Genomic DNA, 15,826 nt, shown 5'->3' on the forward strand with positions numbered 1-15,826 from the left:
TGCTACAGCAGGGTGCCATACTCTGCACTGCTCAGAAAAAAAGACCAGTCAGGACTGGCGAAAAAACGAAGGACATTATATGGGGACATCAACCGGCCTGTCAGACCTCACTGGTGAAACCACCTTGTGATCGGTGTGTCTGCGATTCCCAAGATAAAGCCTTCAGCAAATGACCTTATGGAAAAATACAAAAGTGGTTGTCTCATAAGGAAAATCCATGTTTATTTGCGTCACTATGGCACATGGACGCTATGTGTGTCAGGATCCCTCCCTCCAGAACGGAGCCACTGTATGAGAGCACTTTGTATTCTGGCGGACTCAAACCCAGACATTAGTCTAGATGGCAGCCAAGTAATACTTAACTTCACCTGCAACCGAAATACCTGATGGCAAAAGGCATTCCCTCAGGAAAGTGATGAGAGAGGGAAGCACTAATTTTTTACTTTAAAAAAAATAAAAATAAAAATATGATATTTTCCATCAAGAAATCTTTGCTACATGTTCTCAACAGGAATTTCTCATAGTTTGTGTCCCACTGCTGCCAGAACTAAAATCAGATCATCAGGCTGCAGCAGCCAATCAAGTCGGGACGCAAGACGGTTGTAAGCAGGAAGCGACAGCGCTGCACCAGTCAATCAAGCCATGACTCAAGACAGTCGTAAGCAGGATGTGGCAGCGCTGCACCAGCCAATCAAGACGTGACGCAAGACGGTCGTAAGCAGGAAGCGACAGCGCTGCTCGTAAGTAGGGAACAGCAGCGCAGCAACAGCCAATCAAGCCATGATGCAAAGATGGTCGTAAGTAGGGAACAACAGCGCTGCACCAGCCTATTAAGCCGTGACGCAAGACAGTCGTAAGCAGGAAGTGGCAGCGCTGCACCAGCCAATTAAGCCGTGACGCAAGACGGTCGTAAGCAGGAAGCGGCAGCGCTGCACCAGCCTATTAAACCATGACGTAAGACGGTCGTAAGCAGGAAGAGACAGTGGTGCACCAGCCAATAAAGCCGTGACGCAAGACGGTAGTAAGCAGGAAGCCGCGACGCTGCAACATCCAATCAAGCTGTGACCTAAAATGGTCGTAAACAAGAAGCATCAATGCTCCAACTGAGAACGCTGCCATCTATCGCCAGATTTGCCACTACCACAGGTGAAATAGCGCACTAGCCTCATCCCCAAACTACAACAGATGGAGAGGGGCTAAGGCACTCATACACATTAGCTATCGGACAAACGATCTTTCGGCTGACAGCTAACTACCCAAACTCCATACACAGGTACATCAGACACCCACCCATGTTCTCTACGACAGCCTCATTACCACATATAAATCTGTTCTAAAGATTAAGCAGTATATAGTAGGAAGCACTTAGGAGAAAATACACCATCTAAAGTTTTTCAAGTGCAAAAAAAAAAAAAAAAAAAAAAAAAAGGCATCATTAGCAGACCACTTCTGTCAATCTGTTGAAGAAATATATATTTCTTAGTTAAATCTAGTTTAGCCGTATTCAGATGAGCTGGAATGGCAGTAGACTCCTGCACCACATATTTCCAGTCCAGCAATGTGTAGTAGGGGGCCACGAGCGGTCACCTTTTATACAAAAGTCAGTTTGGAGAAAGTTCTGTCTTCCAAGTGCCATCATGATCACCTGTAGGCGCAGTATCTGAATTTGGGCTGCGTGAATTGACCCAAGATATTAAATATAATTTTTTCAAACTTAAAAGAGGTTGTTAGTTGAAAACAACCTCTCATCTACTCAAAGGATAGGACACAACTTAATAAAGTGGCTGATGACTGCTGGGACCCACATTGAACGGCAGACCGGGTGACATTTATCACCATTACAACAAAGCGCCAGTGCACATGCTTGATCGCTGCGCCCTAGATCTTCTGGCCGCTCAGAGAATGAATGGAGCAGAGTGGTTGGGTGCCCAACCTGTGAACCAATTTTGTACCATGGGAGGAAAAAAAAAAAAAAAAAAAAACGAAAACAAATGTAAAGAATGATGAAGGTCTCCCACTGATCCGTGACCTAGGTAATAACATATTTACACCCAAAAATTCCTTTAAAAGGTTATTTTACTTCAAACTCAATTACAAATATTTTTTTTTTTTTTGGGGGGGGGGGGGGGGGGTGGACTTATTGGAAAGGTGTGTCCAACCGTGTCCCAGCAGATTCACTATAAATCACACCAGAAAGTGGAAAATTCTAGCAGAAATGTGAACAGTAATTCACAAAACAGCTGCACTGGAGCCACAGACAATGCCAGGTGGCAGCTGGAGTGATGTAAAGCCAGCAACACTGGAGAGGAGCAGAGACACGTGTTGTCAGAGGGGCCAAAGTGAATAAACAGACACTTGGACAATATGTCAAGGCCGAATGAGTTGCGTCACCTATAGGGTTTGGTGTAGCAGTATAATGGTCGCACAGTTGGGTTTTCATCGTAAAATCTTTGGAAGTCTTATATCACCTTTTACAGAACCAGACCCGGTTGTGTCTGGTGTTTACGTGAATGGGGCTCGGTAACGCAAATGGAAAGAGGGAAGTTACAGCCAGAATACTCTGGTGTACTGTAACCTCACAAGAAAACAAAAAGGATCAGAGGAAGTCAACAAACCCAATCAATTAAAGGGTAATGTAGATTAATGTAAGGCCAGAGGACATACAATGTATACTTATGTATTAAATGGTAAAGCCGAGAAAGATTTGGGTGTATGGGTGGATGGCAAACTCAACTTTAGTGACCACTGACAGGCAGCTGCTGCAAAGAAATAACATTTTGGGGTGCGCTAAAAGAGGCCTAGATGCGCATGACGAGAGCATAGTTTTGCCTCTACATAAATCACTAGTGCGGCCACACAGATACAGTGTACAATTTTGGGTTCCGCTGTATAATGACATAGCTGAACTAAAGCAGGTGCAGAAAATGGAACCAAGGTTATTGTGGGAATGGGTGACCTGCAAGATCAGGACAGGTTGTCAGACTTGGGGGTTATTCAGTTTGGAGAATCGAAGACTGAGGGGCGATCTTATTACAATGTATGTAAATATGAGGAGACAGTACAGAGATTTGTATAAAGATCTTTTTACACATAGGTCTGTGAAGGTGACAGAGTGGCATCTTCTATGTCTAGAGGAAAGAAGGTTTAACCATAATCACAAATGATTCTTTACTGGAAGAGCAGTGAGACTATGGATTCTTTACTGGAAGAGCAGTGAGACTATGGATTCTTTACTGGAAGAGCAGTGAGACTATGGATTCTTTACTGGAAGAGCAGTGAGACTATGGATTCTGTACTGTTAGGCTAGGTTCACATTTGCGGATGGCCGAGCAGCGGAGGGCTGTGTAGATCCTCTGTGAAGCTTCACCCATTGCCGCACCTCCTCCGGTCAGCTCCGCCTACGTCTGCATGCAGCCTTTAACATAGGGTACGCAGGACGTGGGGATGTGTGCGGATGCCTTCGCATGCATCGTTTTGACGATGCGACGGCCGCATCAAATTGCAATATGTTGCTTTCGACGCGGGTAACGGCATCATCAAAACGACGCATGCCGAGGCATCCGCATACATCCGCACAGCCTGCGTACCCGGTTGTGATGGTGTGATATGTTATGTGGATGTCATTTTTTGTATATTCCTATTTTTAACAATTCCAGTTATTTTCATAGTGTTTTTCTTATTACATTGTAAGTCTACAGCCTCACTGTATCTGTCTCTTGATGACCCCCTGTAGTGCATTAATCCCTAAGGCCTTTTGTTCTCCTCTGGGAGGCAACTTGTTTGACTACCCCTGGACAAGGAAGGGGGTGGGGGAAGAACGGCAGCTGGACAGTGCAGTTCCGGTATAGACATAATGGTGAAAAGGCTGCATTTCAGAGAGAAGGACCCATTTTATCCTCTGGTGCTAGAGTTTTGGAATCTCGTTTCCCTGGACATTTTATCCTGATACTGGACTGCATTCTTATTCTGGACTATCTTATCCTTTGTGTGGTGGACTGAATATGGACCTTTTCGTATTTTTGCCTGAATAAATGTCTTGGAATTGTTCACTCTTCGCTTGCTCTGTTGATTGTGTGATACCAGAGAAGGACCCCGTGATAACTGGTGGCAGCAGTGGGATCAACAGAGCGTAACCCAATGGAGAACCACCCACAGAGTGAGTACAGAAATTGGACTGTATGCAGTTTACAGGAGAGAGCCAGTAGATCGATTAAGGCCTCTTTAGTCAGTCCCTGGTAGTGCAAGCCCAGGTCTCTGGCTAAAGAGGCCTTAATCGATCTACTGGCTCTCTCCTGTAAACTGCATACAGTCCAATTTCTGTACTCACTCTGTGGGTGGTTCTCCATTGGGTTACGCTCTGTTGATCTCACTGCTGCCACCAGTTGTCACGGGGTCCTTCTCTGGTATCACACAATCAACAGAGCAAGCGAAGAGTGAACAATTCCAAGACTTTGTGTGGTGGACTGAATATGGACCTTTTCGTATTTTTGCCTGAATAAATGTCTTGGAATTGTTCACTCTTCGCTTGCTCTGTTGATTGTGTGATACCAGAGAAGGACCCCGTGACACCAATGTTAAAGATAGGTACGCAGGCCACATGCAGACGTAGGCATAGCTGACCGGAGGAGGTGCGGCAGTGAGCGGGGCCTCACAGAGGACGTTCGCAGCCCTCCGCAGTTCGGCCATCCACAAATGTGAAACCAGCCTAAGAGCAGTGAGGCTATGGATTCTTTACTGTACGAGCAGTGAGACAATGGAACCCTCTGCCACGTGAAGTCGTAATGGTCAATTCAGTACAAAAAGGGAAAGAAGGGCCTGGATGCCTTTTTAAAAAAGATATAATATAGCAGGTTATGGGCACTAGATTTTGTGATGGGACATTCTAAGGAACTAGTCCGATAGCCATATGTGGAGTCGGGAAGGAATTTTTCCCCTAATAAGGAGCTATTAGAATCTGCATCATAGGGTTTTACCTTCCTCTAACACGTTAGAACAGGGTTCCCCAACTCCAGTCCTCAAGGCCCACCAACAGGTCATGTTTTCAGGATTTCCTTTGTATTGCACAGGTGAAGCAATTATCACCTGGGCAATACTAAGGAAATCCTGAAAACATGATCTGTTGGTGGACCTTGAGGACTGGAGTTGGGGAACCCTGCGTTAGAGTACTGGTTGAATTCAATGGATTTAAGTCTACATTCAACCTTCAATCTGTGAAGTTAAAGGAGAGCTGTTTAAAAGGAAGACAAAAACTGAAATTTCATGAACCCACTGATCGCAGCAGGTTGGGCTACTACAACATTAGCTTTAGTCGTTACAAGGCACTTACGTAGTCTATACACGCAGGCTCTGCTGTAACAGGAGTACCTCTTACAAAAGGGTTCTTGATTAATGGCAGACATCGGGATCTTTATGGCACTGGTCACAAGACAACCCTTAAAAGAATCGTCCTGAACTCCCATACTACATATTCCTAGCCGAGCACAATAGCGGGTTTTCCTTCTCCGGTCCCGGTCAGAGCGCAGTGCAATCCACTTCACGTTTGGACGCAGGTAGAAGAACTTGAGAGACGCTCATCGCCCTCAGAGTACCAGTGGGGCAATGGGACGAGGGAGCCATATATTACAGTATCAGCATCTGTCCTGATCGGATCCAAGGGATGCAGATTAGCATAAAATGTAATGATGTCAAATAAGCGTCTGTGAAATAGGGACTGCGTCGAGGCACTATTTCCGAAGCCTGACAGCGGCATCGCGGTTTAGAAATGCAAATGAAACCATTATGTTCAATAATTATATGAAAATATGAACAGTTCAGCATGTTTTCGAGCCCTGATGGCGGTTAATGGGATGTACGCTTATGTAAATAACTACTATTAAAGCTAATGCCAAAAAACCCCTAATAAATTCATAGTAAAGCTACTGATTTAGGAGGCTTTTAAACGCCAGCAGCGCTCAGTTATTAGAAAGGAGTGCATTATTACGCTTAGACCTCATTACTGCGGCAAGTCAGCGAAACTCCATCAATTATTTGGTGATAATGAAAATGAGACTCATTCATGGTGTGGGGGCTACAGGAAAAAAAAAAAAAAAAAAAAAAAAAAAAAAAATGGATCCCTATTCAACAGTTTTCTTTAACAAAAAAATAAAAATGTTGGGGTACTGAAATACACTAGGGTCTATTATAAACAACTCTGCAACCTACGCCCATTTGAATCGTCCCAGGAGAGGGCCAAGAGAAGGCAGCTTATTGAGTCTTTCTTGACCCGTTTAAAGTTGTGAAAACTCTCGGATTCGCAGCGGCAATGGCTTGTTGAACCTTTTCGTCTGGATGAGCTCCGATCCACCCTGTCAGGCTGTCCGTCAGGTAAGGCACCAGGCCCAGACGGACTCCCCTCCATCTATTACAAGACTTTCCCCTCGATTCTCCTCCCTCGTCTATTAAACATGTGCAATTCTATACTAGGGGACGGCTCTTTCCCTAGTCAGGCTTTAGAAGCCAGAATATCGTTAATCTATAAAGAAGGCAAGGATGCCGAATTGTGTAGCAGCTACCGTCCGATTTCATTGCCGAATGTTGACCTAAAGCTGTTCGCTAGTATGGTTGCACGAAGAATTGCTAAATTCTTACCAGAATTTATCTCATTAAACCAAACGGGCTTTGTTGAGGGTAGAGAATACACAAAAAATTCTTCATCTTATGCATTTTGTGAAGCAGAGAGACCTCCCCTTGGTGCTTCTTGGGACAGACGCGGAAAAGGCTCTCGACAGGGTGGACTGGCCCTAGCTAGGTGAGACGTTGGCCGGCTTTGGCTTCCCCTCCCAACTCATTTCGGCCATAATGAAGATGTACAGAGACCCCTCAGCACGTATTGGGATCAATGGTTCCTTGACACCTTCGCTATTAAAAATGGCACAAGACAGGGCAGCCCTCTCTCGCCAATTCTTGTCATCTTAACAATGGAACCACTATTATGTGCAATTCAGCAGAGTTTGGAGATTGAGGGCATCACAATAGGTAAAATCCACCATAAGACTGCGGCGTTTGCCGACGACCTGTTGGTCTTGTTGACGAACCCCCTTCGAGGCTTTCCTGATTTGATGGGAATCCTTGAGGAGTATGGTAACCTCACCAACTTTAAAGTAAACGCGTCAAAATCTGAAGCTTTAGACCTAAATATACCCGCCCACACGTTGAATAAGTTAAAAGAAGTATATCCATTTACTTGGCCCAGTAGAAGTATTACCTATTTAGGTATTAAAATAGCCAGATCCGATAAAGAAATCTTCCAATTCAATTATTTCCCCTTATTGGACAGAGTTCAGACCTCTATTAGGTCATGGAGAGATCCTTTCCTGTCATGGATGGGGAGGAAGAACCTTATAAAAAGCCTGATACTCCTTCTGAGGGAGGGAGGGGACCTAGCGTGGAGACTGGGACATATTTCCATTGACCAGATTATGACTGGTGGGGGCGCTCCTCCCGTTATCGGAATTGAACGACCTCTTGACACCCTCGAGCATTAATTTTCTACAAAATAACTCAGAGAGAGCTATTGAAACACATATGTTACTGCCCAGACACCTTACGCAAACTAAAACCATATGAAACCCTCTGCTCTAAATCGTCTAGGCCAACTAAGGTCCTATCAACAATCTACCTGATGCTTCTATTTAAAGATCTGCCCCCGAAGAGAGCTTACATTGCACATTGGGAAAAAGACTTGGGCTATAAACTCTCACAATCACAAATTGATCACATCTATGCGCATTCTCATGGCCCAATGAGCTGTGTGAAAATTCAAGAGAATGCTTTCAAAATTGTATCACGATGGTACACTACACCAGCGCAGACCTGCGTTTGGCGATCTGGGGCGCAGGACAGTTGTTGGCGCTGTGAGGGGAGTAAGGGGGATTTCTTACATATTTGGTGGACGTGTCCTGCCATCCAACCCTTCTGGGCGTTAACAGAGAAACTTGTTAGTGACATAACAGATCTCAGTGTCGCCAACGCCGGAAACAGCTTTACTAAACCTCCCTTTGAGTTCCAAGCAGAAGGGGACTTCCATACTAATTCTTAATATTATTGCTGCGGCCAAACTTTTAATCCCCACTTATTGGGGTTCAATCCAAACTCCTACTCTCCACCAAGTGCTGCCAAAGGTAGACCAATCGTTTCATATGACCGAAGTTGTTGCCTCGGTGAATCATTCACAGCGCTCCTTCGAAGAAAACTGGCGCTTATGGATCAAATACAGATCCTCCTTCAATCCATGACCCGCACGAAACTCAACCTGTGATATTGTCAGACCCCTCCTGTATACCCTTACTGCTTCCTCTACTCCCTCTCTACTTATTTCTCTGTCCATTTTTCTTTTGCTGCTGCAAAAAAAAAATAAAAAATTATATATATATCTCTCTCTCTCTATCTCTTTGTTACTGGTATTACACCGTCTGTACACTTGTGCATGAAAACTGAATACTTCTTGATTGGTGTTGTTATATTTTTAAGCTATCAATAAAAAGATCATTGAAAAAGAAAAATGAAATACTCGAGGCTCGGTGAGGAAATGTAAGCATGCAGCATCTATCTAGCGACTCGCTAGCGTCTGGCAACTCGGGGTGTTACTGCTGAAACGTACATAGGATGGAGAAATCTGCATGGAAGACAGCACACTTAGCATCTGGGGTGTAAAAAAAAAAAAAAAAAAAAAAAATACAAAAGGAAAGCAATGGTGTCTCTTGTAAAAGGAAATGAGGGGGTAGGGTAGGAGGTGATTTTTGGAACATCCCCTGTCTGGGAGGGGAAAAGTCCAGACAGCGGCTCTTTCATTAGGCCGAGGTCACACTTATGAGAAACTCACACGACCGGCACTCGGGACCGGAGTGTGCGGCTGCATGTACTTCTATACAACTGAGCGCTCCGGTCAGGAGTGCCGGCGGCAGTGACTGGTATTGAGATGAGAGACTCATGCGAGTCTCTCGCAAGTGTGACCCCAGCCTAAGACACATTTACTTAAACTAGCGCTACAATAAAGCTCTTAAGCCCGCCCATATATAGTAAACTAAAATTGTGAGAATCCACAGGTCTGATGTACATGGGAGCGGCCCAACTCTTCCTCCATGGATGAGGTTAGTGGAGAGAAAGGATCAGACCTGGTGGATTTCCAAAGCCTGATCCTTCCGGTCGTTGAGCAGATGAGGGATCTGGCAGCGGCTGTCTCAGAGAGCACCGAAATGCATTGCCGAGCACTCGAGTGTCTATCAGGGGGCCATAGCAGTCAGATGAACTTTACAACAGCTCTCTAAATCGGTCACGTCTTTGCTATTCGCAAGTGTAGCTCTGCGTTAAAATTTATACCAGTTTGACAGATTAATGCAAATTACATCAGGGAGGAGAAACTTTAACTAGAAGCCCCACTTGTATTTGTGCAAAGTAGTGGAGAGTGTAACAAACAAGCAAAAAAAGTTAGAAATTTGTAACAAAACAAAATTGTCTTCTTTAAAAAAATCAGCATTATGGACTACAGCAGTCTAATAAATTCACCTCTTAGGATGCAGCTGAGAAATAAAACAAAAATTCTCTTTGTGTGGCGCACACAAACAATACAAAGACTGCGTTAACTTCAACCCTTTTTATCTGGTTCCAGGTGTGATTTTCATATTGCCCACACCGGTTACTTGCCACAGGCAAGTTTGAACAAGCAACAAATGCTTGAAACAAGTTTACCCACAAATTTTGAAAGAGGCCAGTTTTGGCCGGCCCATTTTGGGGTTTTGTGTGAAATTATGTCCAATTTGCCTTTTTTCTCTATTTTTGCTCCAATACACACAAACGAAATAAACAAAAACGTGTAATTGCAATAATTTTCTGGGAGAAATAATTCAATTTTCTGGAACGATTTCAAGGGTGCCAACACATTCGGCCATGACTGTATAGATCTACTACCATACACCAGCTCATAAAAACTTCCAGCAATATAAACTGTAAACGCAAAATCCAGCATTCTCGGAAGTTTGTTTTACTGTAAAAGTTGATTTACTCAAAAACAGTCAACAAGCAGGATAGCGGAATCTGTGTGTCCACCAGACATACGATACCTTACTAATCATTGTGAGCCTGACCATTGGGACCTGCACCGATCAGCAGAACTAGGAATTTTGTCCCAAACGGAGCACTTTCCAACACTTAACAGCAGATTATAAGCTTGACGGGCTCTCCCTTCATTCTCTAGGTGATTAATGGAGCGGCATGTTTACTGCAGTTCCAATGTTACAGGGATAAAAGTTCCGATTGGTGCAGATCCCAGCACTTAATCGTGGGGGGGTCCAACAAGTTATGATCCATCTAGAGGGTCGGCGATTGTTTGTTTTCACAGGATAACCCTTTGAGACATTGTTTTAAAGATTGTGAATAGTCACCGTTTTTTTGGCAACTGAAGTCTCCCTCACAGCCAGCCAGTTTTCTAACTTTGCACTGATGAGGAGCAAGAAGCCAGAAACAGCTATATGTAAGTGTGGTCTTGTTTGGCTGCATATTAAGTAGCATGGCTACTTAAAGGGTCAATGTATATCATCCAATAGTAAGAGCGATAGATACAATAAAAGGTTCCCTCTAATTTACTGTTTCTATATTACTATATAGGTGTATATTTCGAAAATAAAAATGATTAGACCAATTCCCGAATAGCACCCACTACTAACTAGAAACACAAAGACGCAGCTGGTCAGAACCAGCATGTCAGGAGAGTCCATGGTCAACTGCACACATAGAACATGCCTAGAAGCATCGGCTTCCCAGTAAAGTGTCCTGTGATTTACAGTAAAACATTCCCAGGTCACGGTCAGCCGTAATAGCTGCTATAAAGTGCCAGGAGAGCCGCAGGCCTGTCGCTGCCATGCTGGGCTGTGGACCTGCCGCGTAAGAGTTAATCAGATTAACACTTGGCAGCCTGCGGGGCCTTATGTGAATGTACCAGAGAATCTGATTAAAACGAGGCAATGCAGAGCGATTCTGCTGCCGCTATCCTTATGGAAAGTGTTCCTGTTCAGCAGGCGGGAATGGGAAATTCATGTTGACAAATGTAGATTTCATAGAAGGGAAGCATGGAGAGAACAGCTGGAAAGCCGCTTCCAGCCGAACGCAGGCAGCATCCCATGCTGATAAGTCAGGCTACTGAATGGAAACACATGCAGATTTATTCCTCTCCATAAATTAGTACAATTATAACTCAGAGCAGAGTGAAAACGAGAACCGCTGGGTGTGGAGGGGAGGAAATATACGAAGACAAAAAGGATATCTTCCCTCTCTGTAGCAATGAGGTTGTTCTGCTCCTCCAAATGTCGAATCTTCTTCTCAAACGACTCGTGCTCCGTCTTTAATCGCTCCTCCGTCACCTCCTTCTCCTCACTCACCCTGTAAGGAGATGGGTCAGGTTAGAGACGACGCACAAAAGGTGCAAAGACTACAAAGCAGATCACTCTGTAGACACTGAATACATGGAGATGGCGACAGTACAGAGCGGCAAAAATTACATTACTGATCCTGTACTGATTCCGAGTTACATCCTGTATTATACTCCAGAGCTGCACTCAATATTCTGCTGGTGCAGTCGCTGTGTACATACATTACATTACTGATCCTGAGTTACATCCTGTATTATACTCCAGAGCTGCACGCACTATTCTGCTGGTGCAGTCACTGTGTACATACATTACATTACTGATCCTGAGTTACATCCTGTAGTATACTCCAGAGATGCACTCACTATTCTGCTGGTGCAGTCACTGTGTACATACATTACTGATCGTGTATTATACTCCAGAGCTGCACTCACTATTGTTAGGGCCATATTTCTAACAAGAAACAAGGTCAGGGCAATCTGCAGAGAGCACGATGGTGGAACCCTCTCCGGCATGGTAAGTATCGGGCTGATTGCAGGCCCAGTAGTCTGCAGCTCCTCCAGACTGTAGCACCAGTTACACAGATTTCTGCACAATGAAGAAACAGTATTTCCGAGGAAGGCTAAAAGGTCTGCACTGCCAAGGAAGGCTCTCTGTCCGGGTCAGGCCACTAACATGGCATTTTCCCGTGATTAGAACTGGTGCGCCTGCAGTGTAGAAGGAATGTGCTCTGCAGTATTGTTTTTCCAGAGTGCTGGCACGGTCACTGTGCTCTAGCACGGACAGGCTGACTGTTCATGTTGTCTAATACTGCGAGGAAGAAGACTTGAATGCTAGTGCCACTTATTGGATGTAGCAAGCCTAAAAGTCAATAACGACCCTTTAAAACGAACCTTACCACAGGATGACTTAGGATGAAAGCAAAACCAAAATTTCTATTTGCAGACAGTGTGTTTCAGATTATTGCTCCTCTTCTGTGCAAAGCATGAGATCTGATTTGGCTGTATGAGAGGCTACTGACTAATATCTAAGGGGTGACATGCCTGGCTCCTTACACTGGCATGCCACTCTAGACAAGGAGAAACGATACTCCTTAGGCTGTGTGCACACGCTGCGGATTAGGTGCGGATTCATCCGCGCGGATTTTGTAAAATCCGCAGGTGAAACCGCAGGTCAAAAGACCTGCGGTTTTACCTGCGGATTGCTCTGCGGTTTTGCCCTGCGGTTTTCCATCTCAAATGGAGGAGATGGCAAACCGCAGGAGAATCCGCAGAAAGAATTGACATGTCAATTCTTTCTGCGGATTGAAAACCGCAGATAATCCGCGCGGAAAATTCCGCACCGTCTGCATTGCGGTTTTTGATTCCCATAGGGAATCATGGTACTGTACACCGCAGCAAAAGCTTCTGCGGGTCCGCAGCGGCCAAAACTGCTGCGGAACCGCAGCAAAATCCGCAGCGTGTGCACACAGCCTCAGAAATCAGTCAGAAGCCTCTCATACAGCCAACTAAAATCTCATGCTTTACAATGAGGAGGAGTAACAACCTGAAACAGGATGATGAATTTATTGCTCCCTATCCCAGTATGGCAAGTAACACATGAACCAGCCACCGAAAAAAAAAAAAAAAAAAAAAAAAGCCAAATTGCATCCTCTCCCATTAGAGACAGAATAAAAAAACAAAAACAAAAAAAACCACAGCATTTATTAGCTGTATATCACTTCTATGTGAGATATTATATAATTTAATGGGGATGTCATCTTTTACAAAATACCAATCACGGGGAGCAGTTTGTTGTAAGAAAAAAAACAAAACGCTTTACTATTTTTCCCCAAATTCAGAGTCTCCTCTCCACTGCTGCTCTCTGTGTTATAGTCTGCAGGGCGGAGGACAGGTCCACAGTGTTGCAGCCAATAAGTGACCATAGTGACTGAGCGGGGCAATAGGTCTACTCGGGCAGAGATGCTGAGACTGACTGCCAACGTCAGGTCAGCGCTACAGCAGCTATCAGATGCAGGAAGCAGCGGGGTAGGCTTCACGCTGGACCTGAGGAGGGCGAGTAAACTGTGGATGGTTTGTTATAGAATGAAGAAAAAAAAAAAAAAACCCTGCAGAATCTGGTACAGCAGTGTGTCTGTGCCCTGTATTTCCTAAAAGATCAAAATGGACTCAAAGGAAGCACAGACCACTTCACTAAACACCAGGGCAGCAATGCCAGATGTAAACGTATCGTACAAACTTTCTGCATTTACATCAGTTCGGTCAGCATCTTCCATTTACAAACCCCCAGTGTCGGTCGCTCATCAGCGGACCACCACCCTGCTCCTCCCCCATCGCATTAGGCAGTATGAACCTTCTTTAAATACGTCAGCATGTAGATCAATATCACCGATGCCCAACTCTAACTTTCAGGTTCTATCAGGGGGTTAAATTCTCATTTTTCCTACTAAAACAAAGCTTCAAAACCAAAAGTATAATAAGAGCCCAAAAACCAAAAACTCCCAGAACAAAAATTGGCGTCATGCTTCATAGTTAGGACTGTGCCTCTTAGAGTGGACCTGTCAGCAGGTGATAAGTGCGATGGTAGAAGACCGGGTCTCATTTTTGTCTCACCCCCCCACCACTCCTCTTCACTGTTGGCTGGGTTCGGTACTGCACCTGAGCAACATTGGTCTGTTTTTTCATGTGTACATTTGACATTGAGTCACAACACTGGTGGGTGACAAGGGGCTGAGAGCAGAGCAGCGGCACCAGGCAGAGGGCTTTGTCAGGGCCTTACCAGAAAGATGTAGTTTTTATGCCGTACCTCTGAATTTTTCGTGATTGAAACTCTGGAAATTTGCTTTGTTCTGTGTGATGAAACCTGTAGCACAAGTTGCCATTTTGCGTATTTCGAGTCGGCAAATTTTTCTCATCTAGGCGTGGAAGAAATTATTCAGTGTTGCTAGGATAGCACAAAGCTTGAAAAATGCGGGCAGACGATCCGCTGCATCTATGCCAGATTGTGCAAGCATGCAAAGACTCGACAAGACTAACTACCAGCAAACGTCTCCTACTGGTTCCATTCCCGGAGCCGGTGTTCGTGTGTCTACACAGCCAGCAGGGAAGAGGTTAATGACTGCATGCATCTGCACAACACGCTTCCTAGCAGCACCTGGCGCAGAGCACAGGAGAAGGGCATCTGAATGCTAAAGCCTCGCACAAAGCAATGAGTCCTTTATGGAATTCGCATGTCACTTAATGGTGCATTTTATTGCTAACTAAATATTAAGCGCGGAGTTAATAGCGTGAGAGATGGCCGCGCCGCACAATCTATTGCGCTGTAGATGCTCTGCCGAACTCCCTCGTCTAAATGAGATCATTTCGGCTGCGCCTCTCTGTATCCAACATGGAAGCACATAACTCAGGGAGCGTATTAAGCAGGGTTATCCATCACGGCCGCTACCTCTCGCCACCTGTTCCAGCAAAGCGCGTGCGAAAAAGATCAATTATGTGCTAAATATGGGCACGAAAGAGCAACCTGTCTTACTCTTCTGACAGCCCAATATTAGGAACCTAATGTGTTATTTGACATCTTTGCCCAGATCTAGGTCATCGTTATGCTCCTAGGGGCCAGACAATCTTTCACAGGACGCTGGTCACAAGAGAACCCGAGAGGACAAATTGAAAACTTTCAGTCTACAACTTGTGGCACTATAAAATGTACGGTGCCCTCCGTCATGATGCAGGATCCAAGTCGATCTGCCATAATATTAACCACATGCAAATATTGTGCAGTTCCCCATCATACCACAATACCAGCTATCATTAGAAATTATACGAATCGATTCACATGACCCAGTAAGCCAGCCACGTCAGTAATCCGTGGTCGCTGGAAGGCTGCCCGGAGAACCACCTTTTACCCAATGGCATCCAAGGATTTTTTGGGGGGGGATAAAGTCAAGCCAGGCCAGCTACTCCAAAAAGCCACAGCTGCCATCGAATGGGAGGCAATTCTCAGGGATCACATCCAGTAGCCACAGATTACCGAAGTGGACGATGGATCGAGTCCTGCAAATCGATTTGAACCAAAACTGTCACTCATGGTGGCATGGACTCCATAGGATCTATGAAAGTGTCCTGCGGTGTATCAGCATCAAGACGTCAGCAGCAGATCCTCTACATCCTGCCCATTGCTTTTTGTAGCCTCCATGCCGTTTAATGGTTCTAGCTCATCTCAAAGATAATTGATCGGACTGAGATCTGGAGAACGAGGAGACAAGTCACCACTTTGATCTTAGTCACGTTCTTCACACGGTTCCTGTAGTGTGGCAGAGGTGTAACCCGGGTGGAAAAAGGCCCTGCCATTATGGAATCCCACTGGCATGAAGAGGGTACCTGGTCTGTACATCAAATAGGTAGGTGGTATAGGTGACATCCACATGATGC

General features: G+C 45.0%; 1 protein-coding gene across 1 annotated transcript in view; it reads right to left on the reverse strand.

The window, feature by feature from the left end:
• The window catches only part of KIAA1328 (KIAA1328 ortholog), a 210,136-nt gene that overhangs the window by 134,319 nt on the left and 59,991 nt on the right, over positions 1-15,826 (reverse strand). Inside the window, exon 5 of the mRNA XM_073589787.1 lies at positions 11,297-11,412. Within this exon, the coding sequence (XP_073445888.1) occupies positions 11,297-11,412 (116 nt within the window). The remainder of the gene's footprint in view (positions 1-11,296; positions 11,413-15,826) is intronic.

The sequence above is a fragment of the Dendrobates tinctorius genome, unplaced genomic scaffold (genome assembly GCF_039654945.1).
Source record: "Dendrobates tinctorius isolate UK_male_01 unplaced genomic scaffold, ASM3965494v1 ptg000113l, whole genome shotgun sequence".
Taxonomy (NCBI): domain Eukaryota; kingdom Metazoa; phylum Chordata; class Amphibia; order Anura; family Dendrobatidae; genus Dendrobates; species Dendrobates tinctorius.